Raw genomic sequence first — 14,859 nt, 5'->3', positions numbered from 1 at the left:
CGGCTGCAGCGCGGTAACGGCCCCAAAGCCCATAGAAATTTAAAGGGCTTCAGGGCTGTTGCGTGGCTTTGTAAAACAGGCCCTCAGTGTGCGATTCATGTGGAAAAGAATGCTGTAGAGTAGGGGCCATGTTTGTCGATCTTTTACTTTTATATTTGCAAAAATCTGGAATGAACTTACTTCCAAGGTTAGATTTCTTCCTCAGTTATCAATCTTTCGGAAAGTACCCAAAACCTATTTTTTTTTTCCAGAAATTCCTGACAGGGCTCAACTCGGCTAACAAATGTTTACAGAACAAATAAAGAATAAGACAAAATCTCAACTTAAATCATCGTTAGTTTGAAGCAGACAAATCTGTCAGGAATTTCCAAAAAAAGGCTTTCAGTACTCTCCTCTTCCTTCTCTCCCTCCCTCGCCCATACCCCCACCCCCATGTCCACCACATGCCCTCCCAACCAGCATCTTTCCCTTCATTTAAAAATTGGCTAAATACTAATATGCTATCTCTTAGTATCACAAAATCTAGCAGTGTCCTCTTCCCATGGAAAGATAATCCTCAACTTTCAGCTCAATTATCTATACAAAATATCCCAATCGAAGTAGTTTCATCAATTAAAATTTTAGGTATCATCATCGACAACAAACTAACCTATCGTCCCCAAATTAGTGCTCTCGTTAAAAACTGTTTTTATAAACTGAAATTGATAAGATCTTTAGGCCCTCTCCTAGATACGTCTAGCTTCAATATTCTGATCCACTCCCTTGTTATTTCTAAAATTGATTATTGTAATTCACTATATAAAGGGTTAAGTCAAAAGGATATTAGACGTCTCCAGTTGATCCAGAATACAGCTGCTAAAATTATTACGAATTCAAAAAAATACAATCACGTCTCTCCCTTGCTCAAGAAGGTGCATTAGCTTCCCATCGCTCATCGAATCTCTAAAGTCCAATGAGCCGACATTTATTAATAGACTCGATTTCATATGAGCCTTCTAGAACTCTTAAGATTTGCTTCGCAATATACTCTTCATGTCCCCTCATTAGAAATGATTGGGACACGTCACGCTTTCATTTTTTCTGTCACAGCTCCTACTATTTAGAATTCCCTTCCATTACACATTAGAGCAGAACAAAATTTAGAAAAATTTAAGGGCAACTTAAAATGTTTTCTTTTTTAAGATGCTTATGAGTCAGTCACCATTTGGATATTTTATTATTTTTAACTTACCCCCCTCCCCTCCTTGATGTTATTCCCTTTTTTGATTTCTTTTCTTTAATTAATGGAGTTCTCCCCCCTTCCATCTTGTTTTATATTCCACCCTATATTATGTTTGTAGATCTGTACGAAGTCATGTTTGTTTTAATATTAATTCCCCCATTTATTTTAATGTACAACGCTTTGAATTCTATGTTTAGCGTTTAATCAAAATTTTAATAAACTATGAAACTGAAAAATCATGAGTGTAATTAAGGAGCAAAGGCCATCTGCACCTATCTTTAGGCACAAGATTTTGCACCAAGGGTCTGGATCAACTGGTCGTTACAGAGGTTGATTCGACTAAATTTCTGGAAGATTCGCAAGACCAGATTCAGACCTGTGCCACTCTACTAGTCACTTGTTTAAATTAATCTGATAAGATTCTTATTATGAGACTTTATTTTAGAAATAGAGAAAGTAAATTCTGTGGGGATAAAGTCCTAGTTTTCCCTGATGTTGCCAAATCTACACAGTTTACGAGGAAGGCCTTTTTGGCTCTCCGTCCTAAGGCTTTGCAGACAGGGGCAAATTTTTTCCTGAAATTCCCATGTAAATGTCTTCCGCACGTTCAAGAGAAAGACTATGGGCTCCTTTTACGAAACTGCGTTAGGGCATTAACGCGTGCTACATTGCCACCCACGCTAGATGCTAACGCCAGTATTGAGCTGTGTGCGCTAAAAACGCTAGCGCACCTTAGTAAAAGGAGTCCTATGTTTTTTGGGACTCATGTCAGTTAGAATCATTTCTTAAAGGAAAAAATGTAATTTGGATTTATTTCATTTAGACGTTTTTTGGGGTAAAAATGTAAAACAGTGCCAAGTAAAATTTTGTTTGGGGGGGAGGTTCCTCCCACAGTGATTACTTAATATTTTCCTAAATTGTGTGAAGGTCTTTCTTCCATCATTTTCAGGGCTAGATGGATTTGCCTTAGTTTGTTTTAAACTGCATTTTCTTTTATGTTATGTAACTTTGCCTAATTGTTCCATATCCTTACAGTGTGATGTAACATTGTAAAAAGTATTTCAATAAAAAAAACAACAAAAGTGAGTCTGGGGCAGGTGCCAGTGAGCTTGCAGCTGAGCAAAAGTAGGAAATTGACCCTCCCCCACTGTGAGGAAGTCCTGAAGGGTTCTACCCCCTCTCTGCTCCCACTGCCGAAACCAGGAGTGGCCCACTCCCGGGGGAAAGTCAACATTTCCATACAATTGTAAGAAAAGGGAAGCTGCCGGAGTTTTACCCTGCCGACTCCGCCACCACCGCCACGCACGCCGCAGGGGAAGAAGATACGCAAACGTAGCCCCTCCCCCCGGTATAACAGACATTGTTCTGATTCTGGTTGTATGTTCCCTTTGCAATTGCTAACAAAGACAATATAAAAAAAAAAACCAACAAAAAAAAAAACCTGGCAGTCGGAGCAGTCAGTTATGGATGCTCTACTCCCCCCTCCCCCACCTCCTCCTGGTCGCTGTAATGTTAAATCTTCGGAAAGCTGCCGCACAGCGTCATTAAGTGTCGCTGCACTTCTGGCAGAGGCCTGCTTGTTGACGCTGCACAGCGGCTGCCCGAGGATTTAAAATTACAGCGACTGAGAGGACGTGGGTGGGGGGGGGAGTCCAGAGCTGGAGAGAGAAGTGCTGCAGGATCCTGCCGGGCGGAGCTTTTTGGGCCCCTCCCAACAACAAAAAAAAGCATTCTGCTGCCTATGCGATCGCTACTGAAGCTAGCCTCCTAATAGTTCAGTTCTGGTAAAACAAAGAGCCGTTATCACAAAAAGTATCAACTTGTGTAATTGCAGTTCATCTGCGATGCGTTCTCCTTACCTACTGCTAACTGAGGCAGGGTGCATCCAAGTCGTTCTGCAATTGGTGAAAGGTCTTTCAGTTTTGTTCTTTGTCTTTTTCCTTCGTCGCTTAAAATTTTGTCCTTCAGCCACTGGTAGCACTAGAAGTAAAGGCATTATACCGAGCAATTAGTGTTTCAAGACATAAGCGAGACGTTATTTGGGTAAGCAGAAATAATTTGGAATGCGCATTGTGTTTGAATGAAAATAGGAAATTTTAATAATATTCCTCAATTAATTTCATGAAGCAAATGGATAAAACAAACCCTGGAGCTGTTTTCCTCCACTGAAAAAAAAAAAAAAAATCTAACTTTGTTTTAAACTGCCACTGAGTCTTCACTCCATTTTGCCTAGAGTAGGGGTGTCCAATCTGCGGCCCTGTGAAGTATTTGGTGCGGCCCCGGTCGAGGACGATGCAGTGTTTTCCTCTGCTGCCCCCTGGTGTTTACTGTCTTGTTGACTCCCTCCTCTGTCATGCAGCAGAGTTTGCACGTTTGTGCAGCCCCAGAAACATTTTTTTCGACCAATGCGGCCCAGTGAAGCCAAAAGGTTGGACACCCCTGGCCTAGAGTATAGCTATTATTATTATTAATTAGGTATTTATATACCGCATAGTAAGAGGGTCCTTTTATTAAGGCGTGCTAACCGATGCATATATTACCTTTATAAAATAAAGTGCAATCTATGCACCTATATACCTTCATGGCCTAGGCCAGTGTTCCTCAATGCAAGGCCTTCGAGTCAATATTAGACCCTAGAGACCTTTGGAGTGGCCCCCACTGTCATTCTGATTCCCCCCCTCCCCCTACTACTTTCTGCTTCTCTAGCCAAGCTTTGATTAGAAAGAGGAAGTAGATGGGAGAAAAAGAAGCATGTTCGAAGGACAAGATATTTTTCAACGGATGAAGCGAATGCATTTAGAAACACCCACCTCTTTGATGATTCCGCAAATGAAGAGCTGAAAGGGAGGCTGGAAATGATGGATCTCACTGTGGCCTCACATGGGAAGATACTTGGCAGCTCTCTTTCAGCTCATTTGAATCCCAAGTGGCCCTGACTTAAAAATTAGTGAGGACCACTGGCCTAGGTACTCTTTTCTAAAATTACCCTCATGAAGTTTAAATGCATAAAGCGTCCAGGGATGCTCACGCAGTGAGAGTTTTGTCTAAGCTTAGTTGTGAAATCTGCTCAAGTCTCTGAAAGCGTTGACAAGTTTGATCTGGCCATTGAAGCAAAACTTAAATTATGGACATTTCAGGGAGCCAACAATAATTTCAAAAGTTGTTGTTGGATGGGGTTAATAATATACTCTAGTAATTTTGCAAATGATAACAAACAGTTTGTACCTTCAGTGAAGCTCTTGAACTTTCAGGAACTCCATTTTCATATTTCCCTGAGATAAGGCCACAGGCAAGAGGTGACCAAGTCATAGCTCCAACCCCTGCAAAATGAGTAAGCAGACTGTAACCAGATTGTTGAATTAAATACCAGGTTTTATATTCTTTGGGGATAATGAACTAGTGTGCAAATGGATTTGTACATGGGGGGGAAAAAAGTCCCGTTGGTGCATTTTAGTGTAAACTATTTTGCATTTTTGTACGTGCTACTTTTTCTTTGCAAAACAAAAATAAAATTGCTAATCAGTTGTGAAATCGTGCAAATCTTTAATTCAGCATCAGATACATTTTGTGCAGAATATTTACAAAAATGGGAGATTTCCTGCAAAAATCAGGGTACTCTCTGCTAAAAAGCAGTCGGCTGTCAGTGCCTGCCCAGGTTTTGCAGTTGCTCTGTAAGTAGTGCAAAACTTTTGCACATTTAGGTAAAAAGTGGCCTTAGTGTGCCCTTAGGTGAGTCATCCCTGTGTGCTAAGGCCATTCTTATTGCTGAACTAAAATCAATAATGGCCATATGCTTTCTTGCAATGAGAGATGAGGCAAAGAAATTGGGTGCTACCTTATGTTAACCTACCCCTGCAAGTGTATATTAAATATATGGGTATGAAATATATATTTTATGCGCCCGATCAGCTAAGATCCTTTTTGGATCTCAAAGGGTTTATCAGAGATGGAGTGTCTGGTTCAAATAATTAGTAACTGGGGGGAGGGAGGGGGGGTTTAATGTATTAAGTTTCCTGTAACTTATCTCTCGGTAATTTTGATTCCTCCGTTCCTTCTGTTTGTGGTCTAAGAAAGCTATTTCCATATGATTTGTTATTACTTCTTAATTTGTACTTAGATTTATTTTCATGTTGGATATGGCTCTGTATTTCCTTATTCAAGTTGTTATACTTGTGAAAAAGTTATAATTAATAATAATAATGGCCATATGCTAATGCTCACATGTTTGCCATCAATTTTTATAAATACAGTGGTACCTCGGTTTACGAGTGCACCGGTTTGCGAGTGTTTTGCAAGACGAGCAAAACATTCGCAAAATCGGTGCCTCGGAAACCGAGCGTGCTTCGATTTGCGAGCGCCCCCCCTGCGAACCAGCACCCTCCCCCCCGCGATCCGGCACCCCCCGCCGCCATCGGGCCTCCCCGCTGCCATCGGGCACCCCCCGCCGCGACCTGAGGTCCCCCCAACCCACCCGAACCCTCTTCTTACTTTTCTGTAGCCTCCGCAGCAGCACCGGCACCAGCATGTCCTGTGCGTGGTGCCGATGCCTGAAGATCTGCTTCCTGTGCAAGGCCTGAGAGTTCACGTCGAACGTGAACTCTCACGTCGAACGTGAACTCTCAAGGCCCAGCACAGGAAGCAGATTTTCAGGCACCGGCACCACGCACAGAACATGCTGGTGCCGGTGCTGCTGCGGAGGCTACAGAAAAGTAAGAAGAGGGTTTGGGTGGGTTGGGGGGACCTCAGGTCGCGGCGGAGGGGGGGTACCCGATGGCAGGGGGGGGTGCCGGATCGTGGGGGGGGGAGGGTGCCGGTTCGCGGAGGGGGGGAGCAGCGCTGCTGGCCTCGGGGGGGGTGAAGGTGGGGGGGTGGAAACATATCAAAGCAAGTTTCCTTTACTTCCTATGGGGAAACTTGCTTTGATATACGAGCATTTTGGATTACGGGCATGCTCCTGGAACGGATTATGCTCGTAATCCAAGGTACCACTGTATGCTTTATTATGTTTGTAAACGTGCAACCCGTTCTGAGCGCTTCTGAGAGGACGGGATATAAAAACAAATAAATAAATAAGGCCCTCCTTTACAAAGCTAGCGTTTTTAGTGTCGGCCGCGGTGGTAAGAATTCCGAAGCTCATAGGAATTCTGTGAGTGTCAGAGTTGTTACTGCTGCGGCTGGGGCTAAAAATGCTACCGCGGCTTTATAAAGGAGGGGTTATTAAATAAATAAATAAAATGTCGCATGTTGTTGCATGTCATTACCAAATGACAACGAGATGAATAAACACAAATTGCCCTTATACAAAACCCTAGTGCGGTTTTTAGCATCGGCTGTGGCGGTAACAGCTAAGACGCTCATGAGTGTTGGAGCTGTTACCGTCATGGCCGACACTAAAAACCGTGCTACGGTTTTGTAAAAGTGTGTGTGTGTGTGGGGGGGGGGGAAGATTTCCTGTTATGCATTTGCTGATAATAGAGTGCACTCTTTCCCAGCAGTGGAAACGTCACAGATGCGTGCAGTACTGTACATATGAAAATTTATTTGTGCAATCACAATTTCTAAAGTGAGCTATTGTGGGCAACTAATAGCCTCTTCTACCAAACTGCGGTATCAGTTTTTAGCGCGGAGAGCCGTGCTGAATGGCCCGCGCTGCTCCCTACGCTCATAGGAACTCTATGAGCGTCGGGAGCAGCGCGGGCCATTCAGCGCAGCTCTCTGCGCTAAAGACTGCTAGCGCAGTTTGATAGAAGAGGTCCTAAGAATAACAAAATGGCCAAATGAAAATGAATAATAAAAAAAAAACACGAAATGAATATTTTCTGCCTGCCCATGCCTAATATGTGGCAATAACATGCCTTGAACGAGGGCATGACTTGCACATGCACCCATATGTACAATCAATTTGCATTTGTAAAAAAATTCTCGCATATATGCAATGCACACACTAAAAACATGTAAAACAAACTGAAAAAATAACTCTCCCAAATCACATCCCTCCTGTAAAATAAGTGTGCACCTTCAGGACATTACTTGCATTATTAAACAGGTGCAATAATGTATACATCACCTATTTTATGATATAGTTCCGGCAGCTGAACTTCCACTTTTTCTCTTTGGAATAGATGATATTCAGCCTGTTCACATACTGGAGGAATCATATTGAACTGCCTTGCTACAGAATAGGCCTCCTGTGAAAAATCAATGAAATTCCACAGTGTATTAGTTATGTCTGAATTGCTGGTCACTTATTTAACACCTAAGCATGATAATATACCTTCAATTGGATTTCACCCAATGAATTCAGGGAATTTCATTCATTTTTGATGGGCAGAATTCAACCCAATTTTTTGCTGAGTCACTGTTCAAAAAAATACATTTACGGTATTTGCCGACTAAAAATACTGCAACTACTTATAAAATGAGCTGCACTGTTGCCCTGCAGATAAGAGAGCATGTTATAAATTCCAGGCAATGTGCTGATAGATTACGTGCGCATGGCACTTCAGATACTCCTGAAAATATGGGTTGTTGTCCTTATGCCTCAAAAAAGCCATTAGTCCACCACCTCCATTGTATGCGGAATATCTGAAAATCTGGCCTATTTCTGGCCCTTGAGGACTGAACCTTGTGAACCTGCTTAGCGGCTTATTTACTAAAATGTATTAGGCATTCATTACAATATCTACATATTAACGTTTTCATAAGTCTCAAATTACAGTCTTTGGCAGGGGTGTCAAAGTCCCTCCTCGAGGACCGCAATCCAGTCGGGTTTTCAGGATTTCCCCAATGAGTATGCATGAGATCTATTAGCATACAAAGAAAGCAGTGCATGCAAATAGATCTCATGCATATTCATTGGGGAAATCCTGACAACCCGACTGGATTGCGGCCCTTGAGGAGGGACTTTGATACCCTTGGTCTATGGCATGCCTGACTAATGAGCTTCTTGCTTCCACCCCTAACCTAACCGGTTAGGAGATATTCAGCCAGTGGCATAGTAAGGTGGGGGAGGGGGGCCATCCACCCTGAGCACCATCTTCATAGGGGGATGCCTGTGCTCTCTTCCTCTCTGCTCCCCTGTATACCTATTTAAATGTTCTGCCGGCACAAGCAGTATCTTCCACTTGCTGCTCACTTGGCTCTGACATCATTTCCTAGTCACAGGATCAGGAAGTGACATCAGAAGGGAGCCAAAGCCAGTGCAAGTAGCAAGTGGAAGATGCTCTCGTGCCGGTGAACATTTCAAAAGGTATGCATGGGGGGGGGGGCTCTCAAGTGGTGGGAACGAGTAGGGGGCACTCAGGCTGTGGGGAAGTGTGGTGGGGCACATGGTGCAGCGATGCAGGGTGCCACCCTCCCTCGCTATGCCACTGTATTCAGCGACACTATCCGGTAAAAGTGCCACTGAATATTGTGTGCTGGGTTGCTCGGTGTGGTTTAGCCAGGCAGAAGCCATTCCTGCCTAGTTAAACCCTTTTGAATATTGGATGGAATCTACTCAAAATTCTGCACTATTTAACTGGCCAGGGATGGCTTCTAGCCCTTTAAATAGTGTTTGGCTGGCTAAGCTCATTAACTCCCCCCCCCCTTTACAAACCACAATAGCGGATTTTTAGCGCAGGCCGGCACACTGAATGCTCCGCGCTGCTCCCGACACTCATAGGAACTCTGTGAGTGTCGGAAGCAGTGTGGAGAATTCAACGCACCTACCTGCGCTAAAAACCACTATCGTGGTTTTGTGAAATGGGGGGGGGGGGGGTAATCTATGAAAGATATTAGAATAAATCAAATCGCAGTTCCCAAAAGCTATTGAGCACAAGTATAAACTTTCCAAGGATTGTATTGTTCCTATTATTTTTACATTTTTATATACCAATTTATACAATATACATATAAAAAGCTTTAGGGTTCTTACTTGAACTAAACCGGTGAGCAGTACAGCCCAATACTGGCTTTTCTTAGTTGTGAAAGGTTCTGAGACTTTCGGTGTCAGGTCAAAAGCACGCCGGGACAAAGGCGCACCCAGACAATTGAGCGCAGCGTGGAGGCGTGCGCCGCTCAAAATTACTGTTTTTAGGGCTCTGACGGGGGTGTGTGTGGGGGGGAACCCCCCCACTTTACTTAATAGACATCGCGCCACATTGTGGGGGCGTTGTGGGGGGTGTGGGGGGTTGTAACCCCCCCATTTTACTGAAAACTTCACTTTTTCCCTGTTTTTAGGGAAAAAGTTAAGTTTACAGTAAAATGTGGAGGGTTACAACCCCCCAAACCCCCCCATAACGCCGGCGCAATGTCTATTAAGTAAAGTGGGGGGGTTCCCCAACAAACCCCCCCCGTCGGAGCCCCTAAAAACAGTAATTTTGAGTGGCACGCGCCTCCGCGCTGCGCTCAATTGTCTGGGCGCGCCTTTGTCTTTCACGCCGTTGTCTATGAACCGAGACTCTCTGATCAATAATATACAAGGAAGTGGCTCCCCAGCCAGTCAGGTTTTCAGGATATTCATGAAAGAGATTTGCTTGCACATCTCCACTGAATGCAAATATCTCTCATGAATATTCATTGTGGATATCCTGAAAACCTGACTGGCTGGGAAGCCCCCAGGACAGACTTGAGAACCATTGACATAAGGTATTTTCTTTCTTTCTTTTTTTGATTTGGGAAGGCCATGATTTATTCTAATGCCTTTCCCACAAGTGCAGCGAGGGAGGGAGGTACCCGGGGAGGTGGCGCCTTGCATCACCACACTGTGCACCCCCACACTCTTCCCGCACTTGGCCCTGTGTACGCCTTCAAATCTTTGGTCAGCAGCTAGCAGCGTCTCCTACTTGCTGGCAGCAAAGATTTGAGGAGGTGGGCGGGCAGTGAGGAGGAGAGGTGCCAAGACAGCGCAAACAGCATCTGGGGGCAGTCTTCTCCCCCTCACCCCCCCGGCCATACCTCTGTATCATCATTTTTGTTGTTGTTCTCCGTGTGCTTTCCTATTTTTAACTGGCGTTAATTTTTTATTTTTATACTTAGGCCCTCTTTTACTAAGGTGCACTAACCAATTAGCGTGCGCTAATTGATTTAGCGCACACTAAATGCTAACGCATGCATGGTAGTCTATGGATGCGTTAGCGTTTAGCATGCGCTAATTTTATTAGCACGCGCTAATCGGTTAGCGCACCTTATAAAAGATGGAGGTTAGTGTTTATGTAAACCGCTGAGAACTCAGAGTAAGATTCAGCGGTATAGCAAATCCGAATAAACATAAACATTGTAAAGGGTTTTGGCTATAAATTGAAGTTCTATTACCATTATCTCCATAGCATTCCAGCGTGATGTTCCCCAGTACATGGCCATCCCCTGGTTTATTACATAAGTCATTGCTCGGACAATTTCTGGAAAAGAAAAAGGTTCATCCTGGTGAGAATCAATAACCTGAAATCTCATCTCTGCTTCAATAAGACGTAAACCTTCGGTTATTATCTCATAAGATGCATTTTGCTATAGAACATTCAAGCAGAAAGCCTCATAAGAGCTACTTATTAGAGTTCATTTTGTTAAATGTATTTTCTTGTGCTAATTTATAAATGTTCAAGGTAGCCAGAACGTTTAGCTATCTTATAACCAACCCTTGTAAAGATCCTCAGCAACACCACATAGGACTCGAAAGTCTCTCATTGTCCTAAGCTTTACATGTTCAATCGTCACTGGATCTATTTTTCTAGATTATTTAATTTCTAATCTTCTTATTTCAAGAGCTTAATTTTTATCTGTATTTGATATATCCATTAATTCCATACTTTTATGTTATTTTAAAGCAAATACATAAGAACATAAGAATTGCCATCTCCGGATCAGACCCTAGGTCCATCAAGTCCGGTGATCTGTACACGGGGAGGCCCTGCCAGGTGTACCCTGGCATAGTTTTAGTCCCCATATCACTGTATGCTTTTCAAAGGAGATGTGCATCTAATTTACCCTTACCTGTATCACTCTATGCCACTCTTAAGGAGATGTGCATCTAGTTTACCCTTAAATCCTAGAATGGTGGATTCTGCAATTACTTCCTCTGGGAGAGCATTCCAGGTGTCCACCACTCGCTGCGTGAAACAGAACTTCCTGATATTTGTCCTGGACCTGTCCCCCCTCAGCTTCAGTCTATGTCCTCTTGTACGTGTCACATTGGACATTGTAAATAACTGCTTTCCCTGCTCCATTTTTGTCGAATCCTTTCAGTATTTTGAAAGTCTCGATCAGATCCCCTCGTAGTCTCCTCTTCTCTAGGGAGAACAACCCCAGTCTCCTAAGTCGTTCCTCGTGGTCCAGGTTCTCCATACCTTTCACTAGCTTCGTTGCTCATCTCTGCACCTTCTCTAGCAGTTTTATATCCTTCTTTAGGTATAGAGACCAATGCTGGATGCAGTATTCCAGATGTGGTCTGAACATGGCTCTGTAGAGCGGTGTTATAACTTTCTCTGATCTACTCGTAATTCCTTTCTTTATCATGCCTAGCATTCTATTTGCTTTCTTTGCTGCCGCCGCACATTGGTTTCAGGGTCCTATCTATCAGTACACCCAGGTCCTTTTCCTGTTCGGTCTTTCCCAGAGTTACACCTGACATACTATACTTGTGATCTTTATTTTTTCTGCCTAAATGCATTACTTTGCATTTTTCCACATTAAAATTCATCTGCCATTTATCTGCCCACTTCTCCAATTGATTCAAGTCGTTCTGGAGTTCCTCGCTGTCCTTCTGCGATCTGATTGCCCGGCATAGCTTTGTGTCATCTGCAAACTTGATGATTTCACTGGATGTTCCTTCTTCCAGGTCATTTATGAAAATATTAAATAAGATGGGTCCAAGTACCGAGCTAGTCACTTTTTCCCATTCTGAGAACTTCCCATTAGCTTTAAACTGAGGGCTCCTTTTACTAAGCTACGCTAGCGGTTTTAGCGCACGCTACATTGCCACGTGTGCTACACGCTAACGCCTCCATAGAGCTGGCGTTAGTATTTTCCCCGTAGCGCGGGGGTTAGCACGCGCTAATCTTCAGCGTGTGCTAAAAACGCTAGCGCAGCTTAGTAAAAGGAGCCCTGAGTGGTCTCTGGCTAGGGATTCCGATGCCGACATGTTTCGCATAGACAGCTTTCGCAAGGCTTGACCCCTAACCTATAAACCAACAGTATCTGTGACCACTAAACCATCAGAAACATGTCGGCATCAGAATCCCTAGTCAGATACCAAACGTTTACAGAGCAAATCGTCGATTCCCAGCACTTTCTTCACCGTGTTTTGCCTCTCCTTCAGGAACAGGCCAGGTCTCCCACCATGTTATTCGCGGTTTCACCAAATTCACGATGGTTTTTAATAGAAAACAGCGAATAACATATGAAAAAGTTATTCGCGGGTCTGTTAATCCCCCATCACAGCGAATACAGAGGGAGAAGTGTACTTTGGAGGAAAGGCGGGAGAGGGGGGATATGATAGCGACGTTTAAAGGCAAAGAGTTGGAGCAAGAGCATGAAGTATTGATTTAACAACAGCTCCATATGGCAAAACAAGGACCTTGTTGGAGAGAACGACACTGACCATGAGAATTCTGTGGAGCATGCTAGAACATCAGCACATTGGGAAGGAGAAGGCCAGCGCATCTGAGCTAAGTTGCTACTGGTTTTTCTTTTCCCTGTGCACAGTGGTGGACTTTGTTCTTGTTTAGAAACTTGCATTTTGCTAAGGTGGAGTTTTTTTTTTTTTTTTTGTGCCAGTGATAAGATTAGAAGCAGCTAAAAATCCTTGGTGGATTGCTGTGTTATAATTATATATCTTGAGGCTTTTTTTCTCCACCATTTTGATTAAATGTTGTTTCTTACAAGCGCTTCCACCGCTGGCTAATAACATATATTAATTATTTTTGAAGTTACATCGTTATTCTTCTTTTATTAATTGAGAGATGCTTAAATACCTATGTGGCATATATGTTCATGAGGTGAGTCTCTTTCAACTGAAAAGAATCCCTAGAGCAGGGGTGTCCAACCTGCGGCCCCATGAAGTATTTTGTGCGGCCCCAGTTGAGGGTGATGCAGTGTTTTCCTCTGCTGCCCCCGGGTGTTTACTGTGTTGCTGGCTCCCTCCTCTGTCTTGCTGCAGGGTTTGTGCGGCCCCAGAAACATTTTTTTTCAGCCAATGCGGCCCAGGGAAGCCAAAAGGTTGGACACCCCTACTCTAGAGTGAGAGGGCATGAGATGAAGTTAAGAAATGACAGGCTCAGGAGTAATCTAAGGAAATACTTTCCTACAGAAAGAGTGGTAGATACGTGGAATAGACTTCCCGGTAGAGGTGGTAGAGACAAAGACTGTCTGAATTCAAGAACGCGTGGGACAGGCACATGGGATCTCTTAGGGAGAGGAGGAGATAGTGGATGCTGCGGATGGGCAGACTGATTATCTTTCGTCATTGTCTCTATGTTTCTATGTTAGATTGTAAGCTCTTTCGAGCAGGGACTGTTTCTTCTTCTTTGTGACTCTGTGCAGCGCTGCGTGCGTCTGGAATCGCTATAGAAATAATTCATAGTAGTAGTCAATGATAGCCTGGGTTGATAACTTCTCCCCTTAGCTAGCTAGCATGGTATTCCAAACTAGCCGACTAACTTTAGCTGGGTAAATCTACCCTTCATCTTAGCTGCTCTGAGGGTTTTTGAAATTGGACCTGTGGCTCCTGATCAGTCGTGTCTAAGACCTGCTGATTTTCCAAAGCTTGCGAGAATGCAACTGTGTGTTCCCAACACGATAGTGTTTATTTTCAGAAGCAGTGAACCTGGTCACTGCCGTAGATAATTTTAATATAACAGAAGGTGGCAGTATTCTAAAGTAAGCCATTTGGCACATTCATTCCTTCTGTTTTTCATTGGCATGGAAACATCTGCATTCCCAGAAGGCTATTAGGATTATAATCAGAATGTTTATTTTCTTTTTAAATACTTCATAATATGTTGGACATACAGGAATTCACTGTGATGCATTTTCCCTTATCACCCCTCCTTTTCTCCCCTGATCATTTACAGTAACATTTTGCTAAGAAACCATCATGCAAGTGGAGTTCCCAATAAGTTATTTGCACCTTGCAAACAGTAGGCTACACCTACAATTAGACATCTACAACATGCCAACTTGTAAATTATTCTATAAAGAAATGTACCCACATACTGTACATACATTTCTTTATAGAATATCACGTAACACATCACACACACATGTAAAATAGACGTACAATCACTGTGACCCAGCCACAGAGCTGTGCAAATGCTCAGGCCTAGATTGCTACAGAACGACTGTGGGTAGAAACTTAGAAACATGACAGCAGATAGGTCAATGGCCCATCCAGTCTGCCCATCCGCAGTAACCACTATCTCCTCCTCTCCCTATTGGCTAAGCCTCTTTACACCTGCATTGTGATGTCATAGAACTTTATGGTTATAGAAACATAGTAACATTATGGCAGAAAAGGCCAAATGGCCATCCAGTCTGTCCCTCCGCAGTAACCACTATCTCTTCCTCTCTCTAAGAGATCCCACGTGCCTATCCCACGCCTTCTTGAAGTCAGACACAACTACACTGGTTGCCTTTTGAATAGCGCATTGAGTATAAGATCTTGA

The 14,859-nt window shown here is 43.4% G+C and overlaps 1 protein-coding gene across 2 annotated transcripts in view; it reads right to left on the bottom strand.

The window, feature by feature from the left end:
* Positions 1-14,859, bottom strand: part of KCNAB1 (potassium voltage-gated channel subfamily A member regulatory beta subunit 1) — a 234,903-nt gene that overhangs the window by 14,391 nt on the left and 205,653 nt on the right. For both annotated transcript variants that reach the window (XM_033959143.1, XM_033959144.1), the window contains exons 9-12: positions 10,517-10,602; positions 7,290-7,410; positions 4,448-4,542; positions 3,082-3,202 (exon numbers count right to left, since the gene is read on the bottom strand). In XM_033959143.1, coding sequence (XP_033815034.1) covers positions 3,082-3,202; positions 4,448-4,542; positions 7,290-7,410; positions 10,517-10,602 — 423 coding nt within the window. The remainder of the gene's footprint in view (positions 1-3,081; positions 3,203-4,447; positions 4,543-7,289; positions 7,411-10,516; positions 10,603-14,859) is intronic.

The sequence above is a fragment of the Geotrypetes seraphini genome, chromosome 9 (genome assembly GCF_902459505.1).
Source record: "Geotrypetes seraphini chromosome 9, aGeoSer1.1, whole genome shotgun sequence".
NCBI lineage: Eukaryota > Metazoa > Chordata > Amphibia > Gymnophiona > Dermophiidae > Geotrypetes > Geotrypetes seraphini.
The sequence above is the reverse complement of the archived record's forward strand: the minus strand, read 5'-3'. Positions and strand labels throughout refer to the sequence as shown.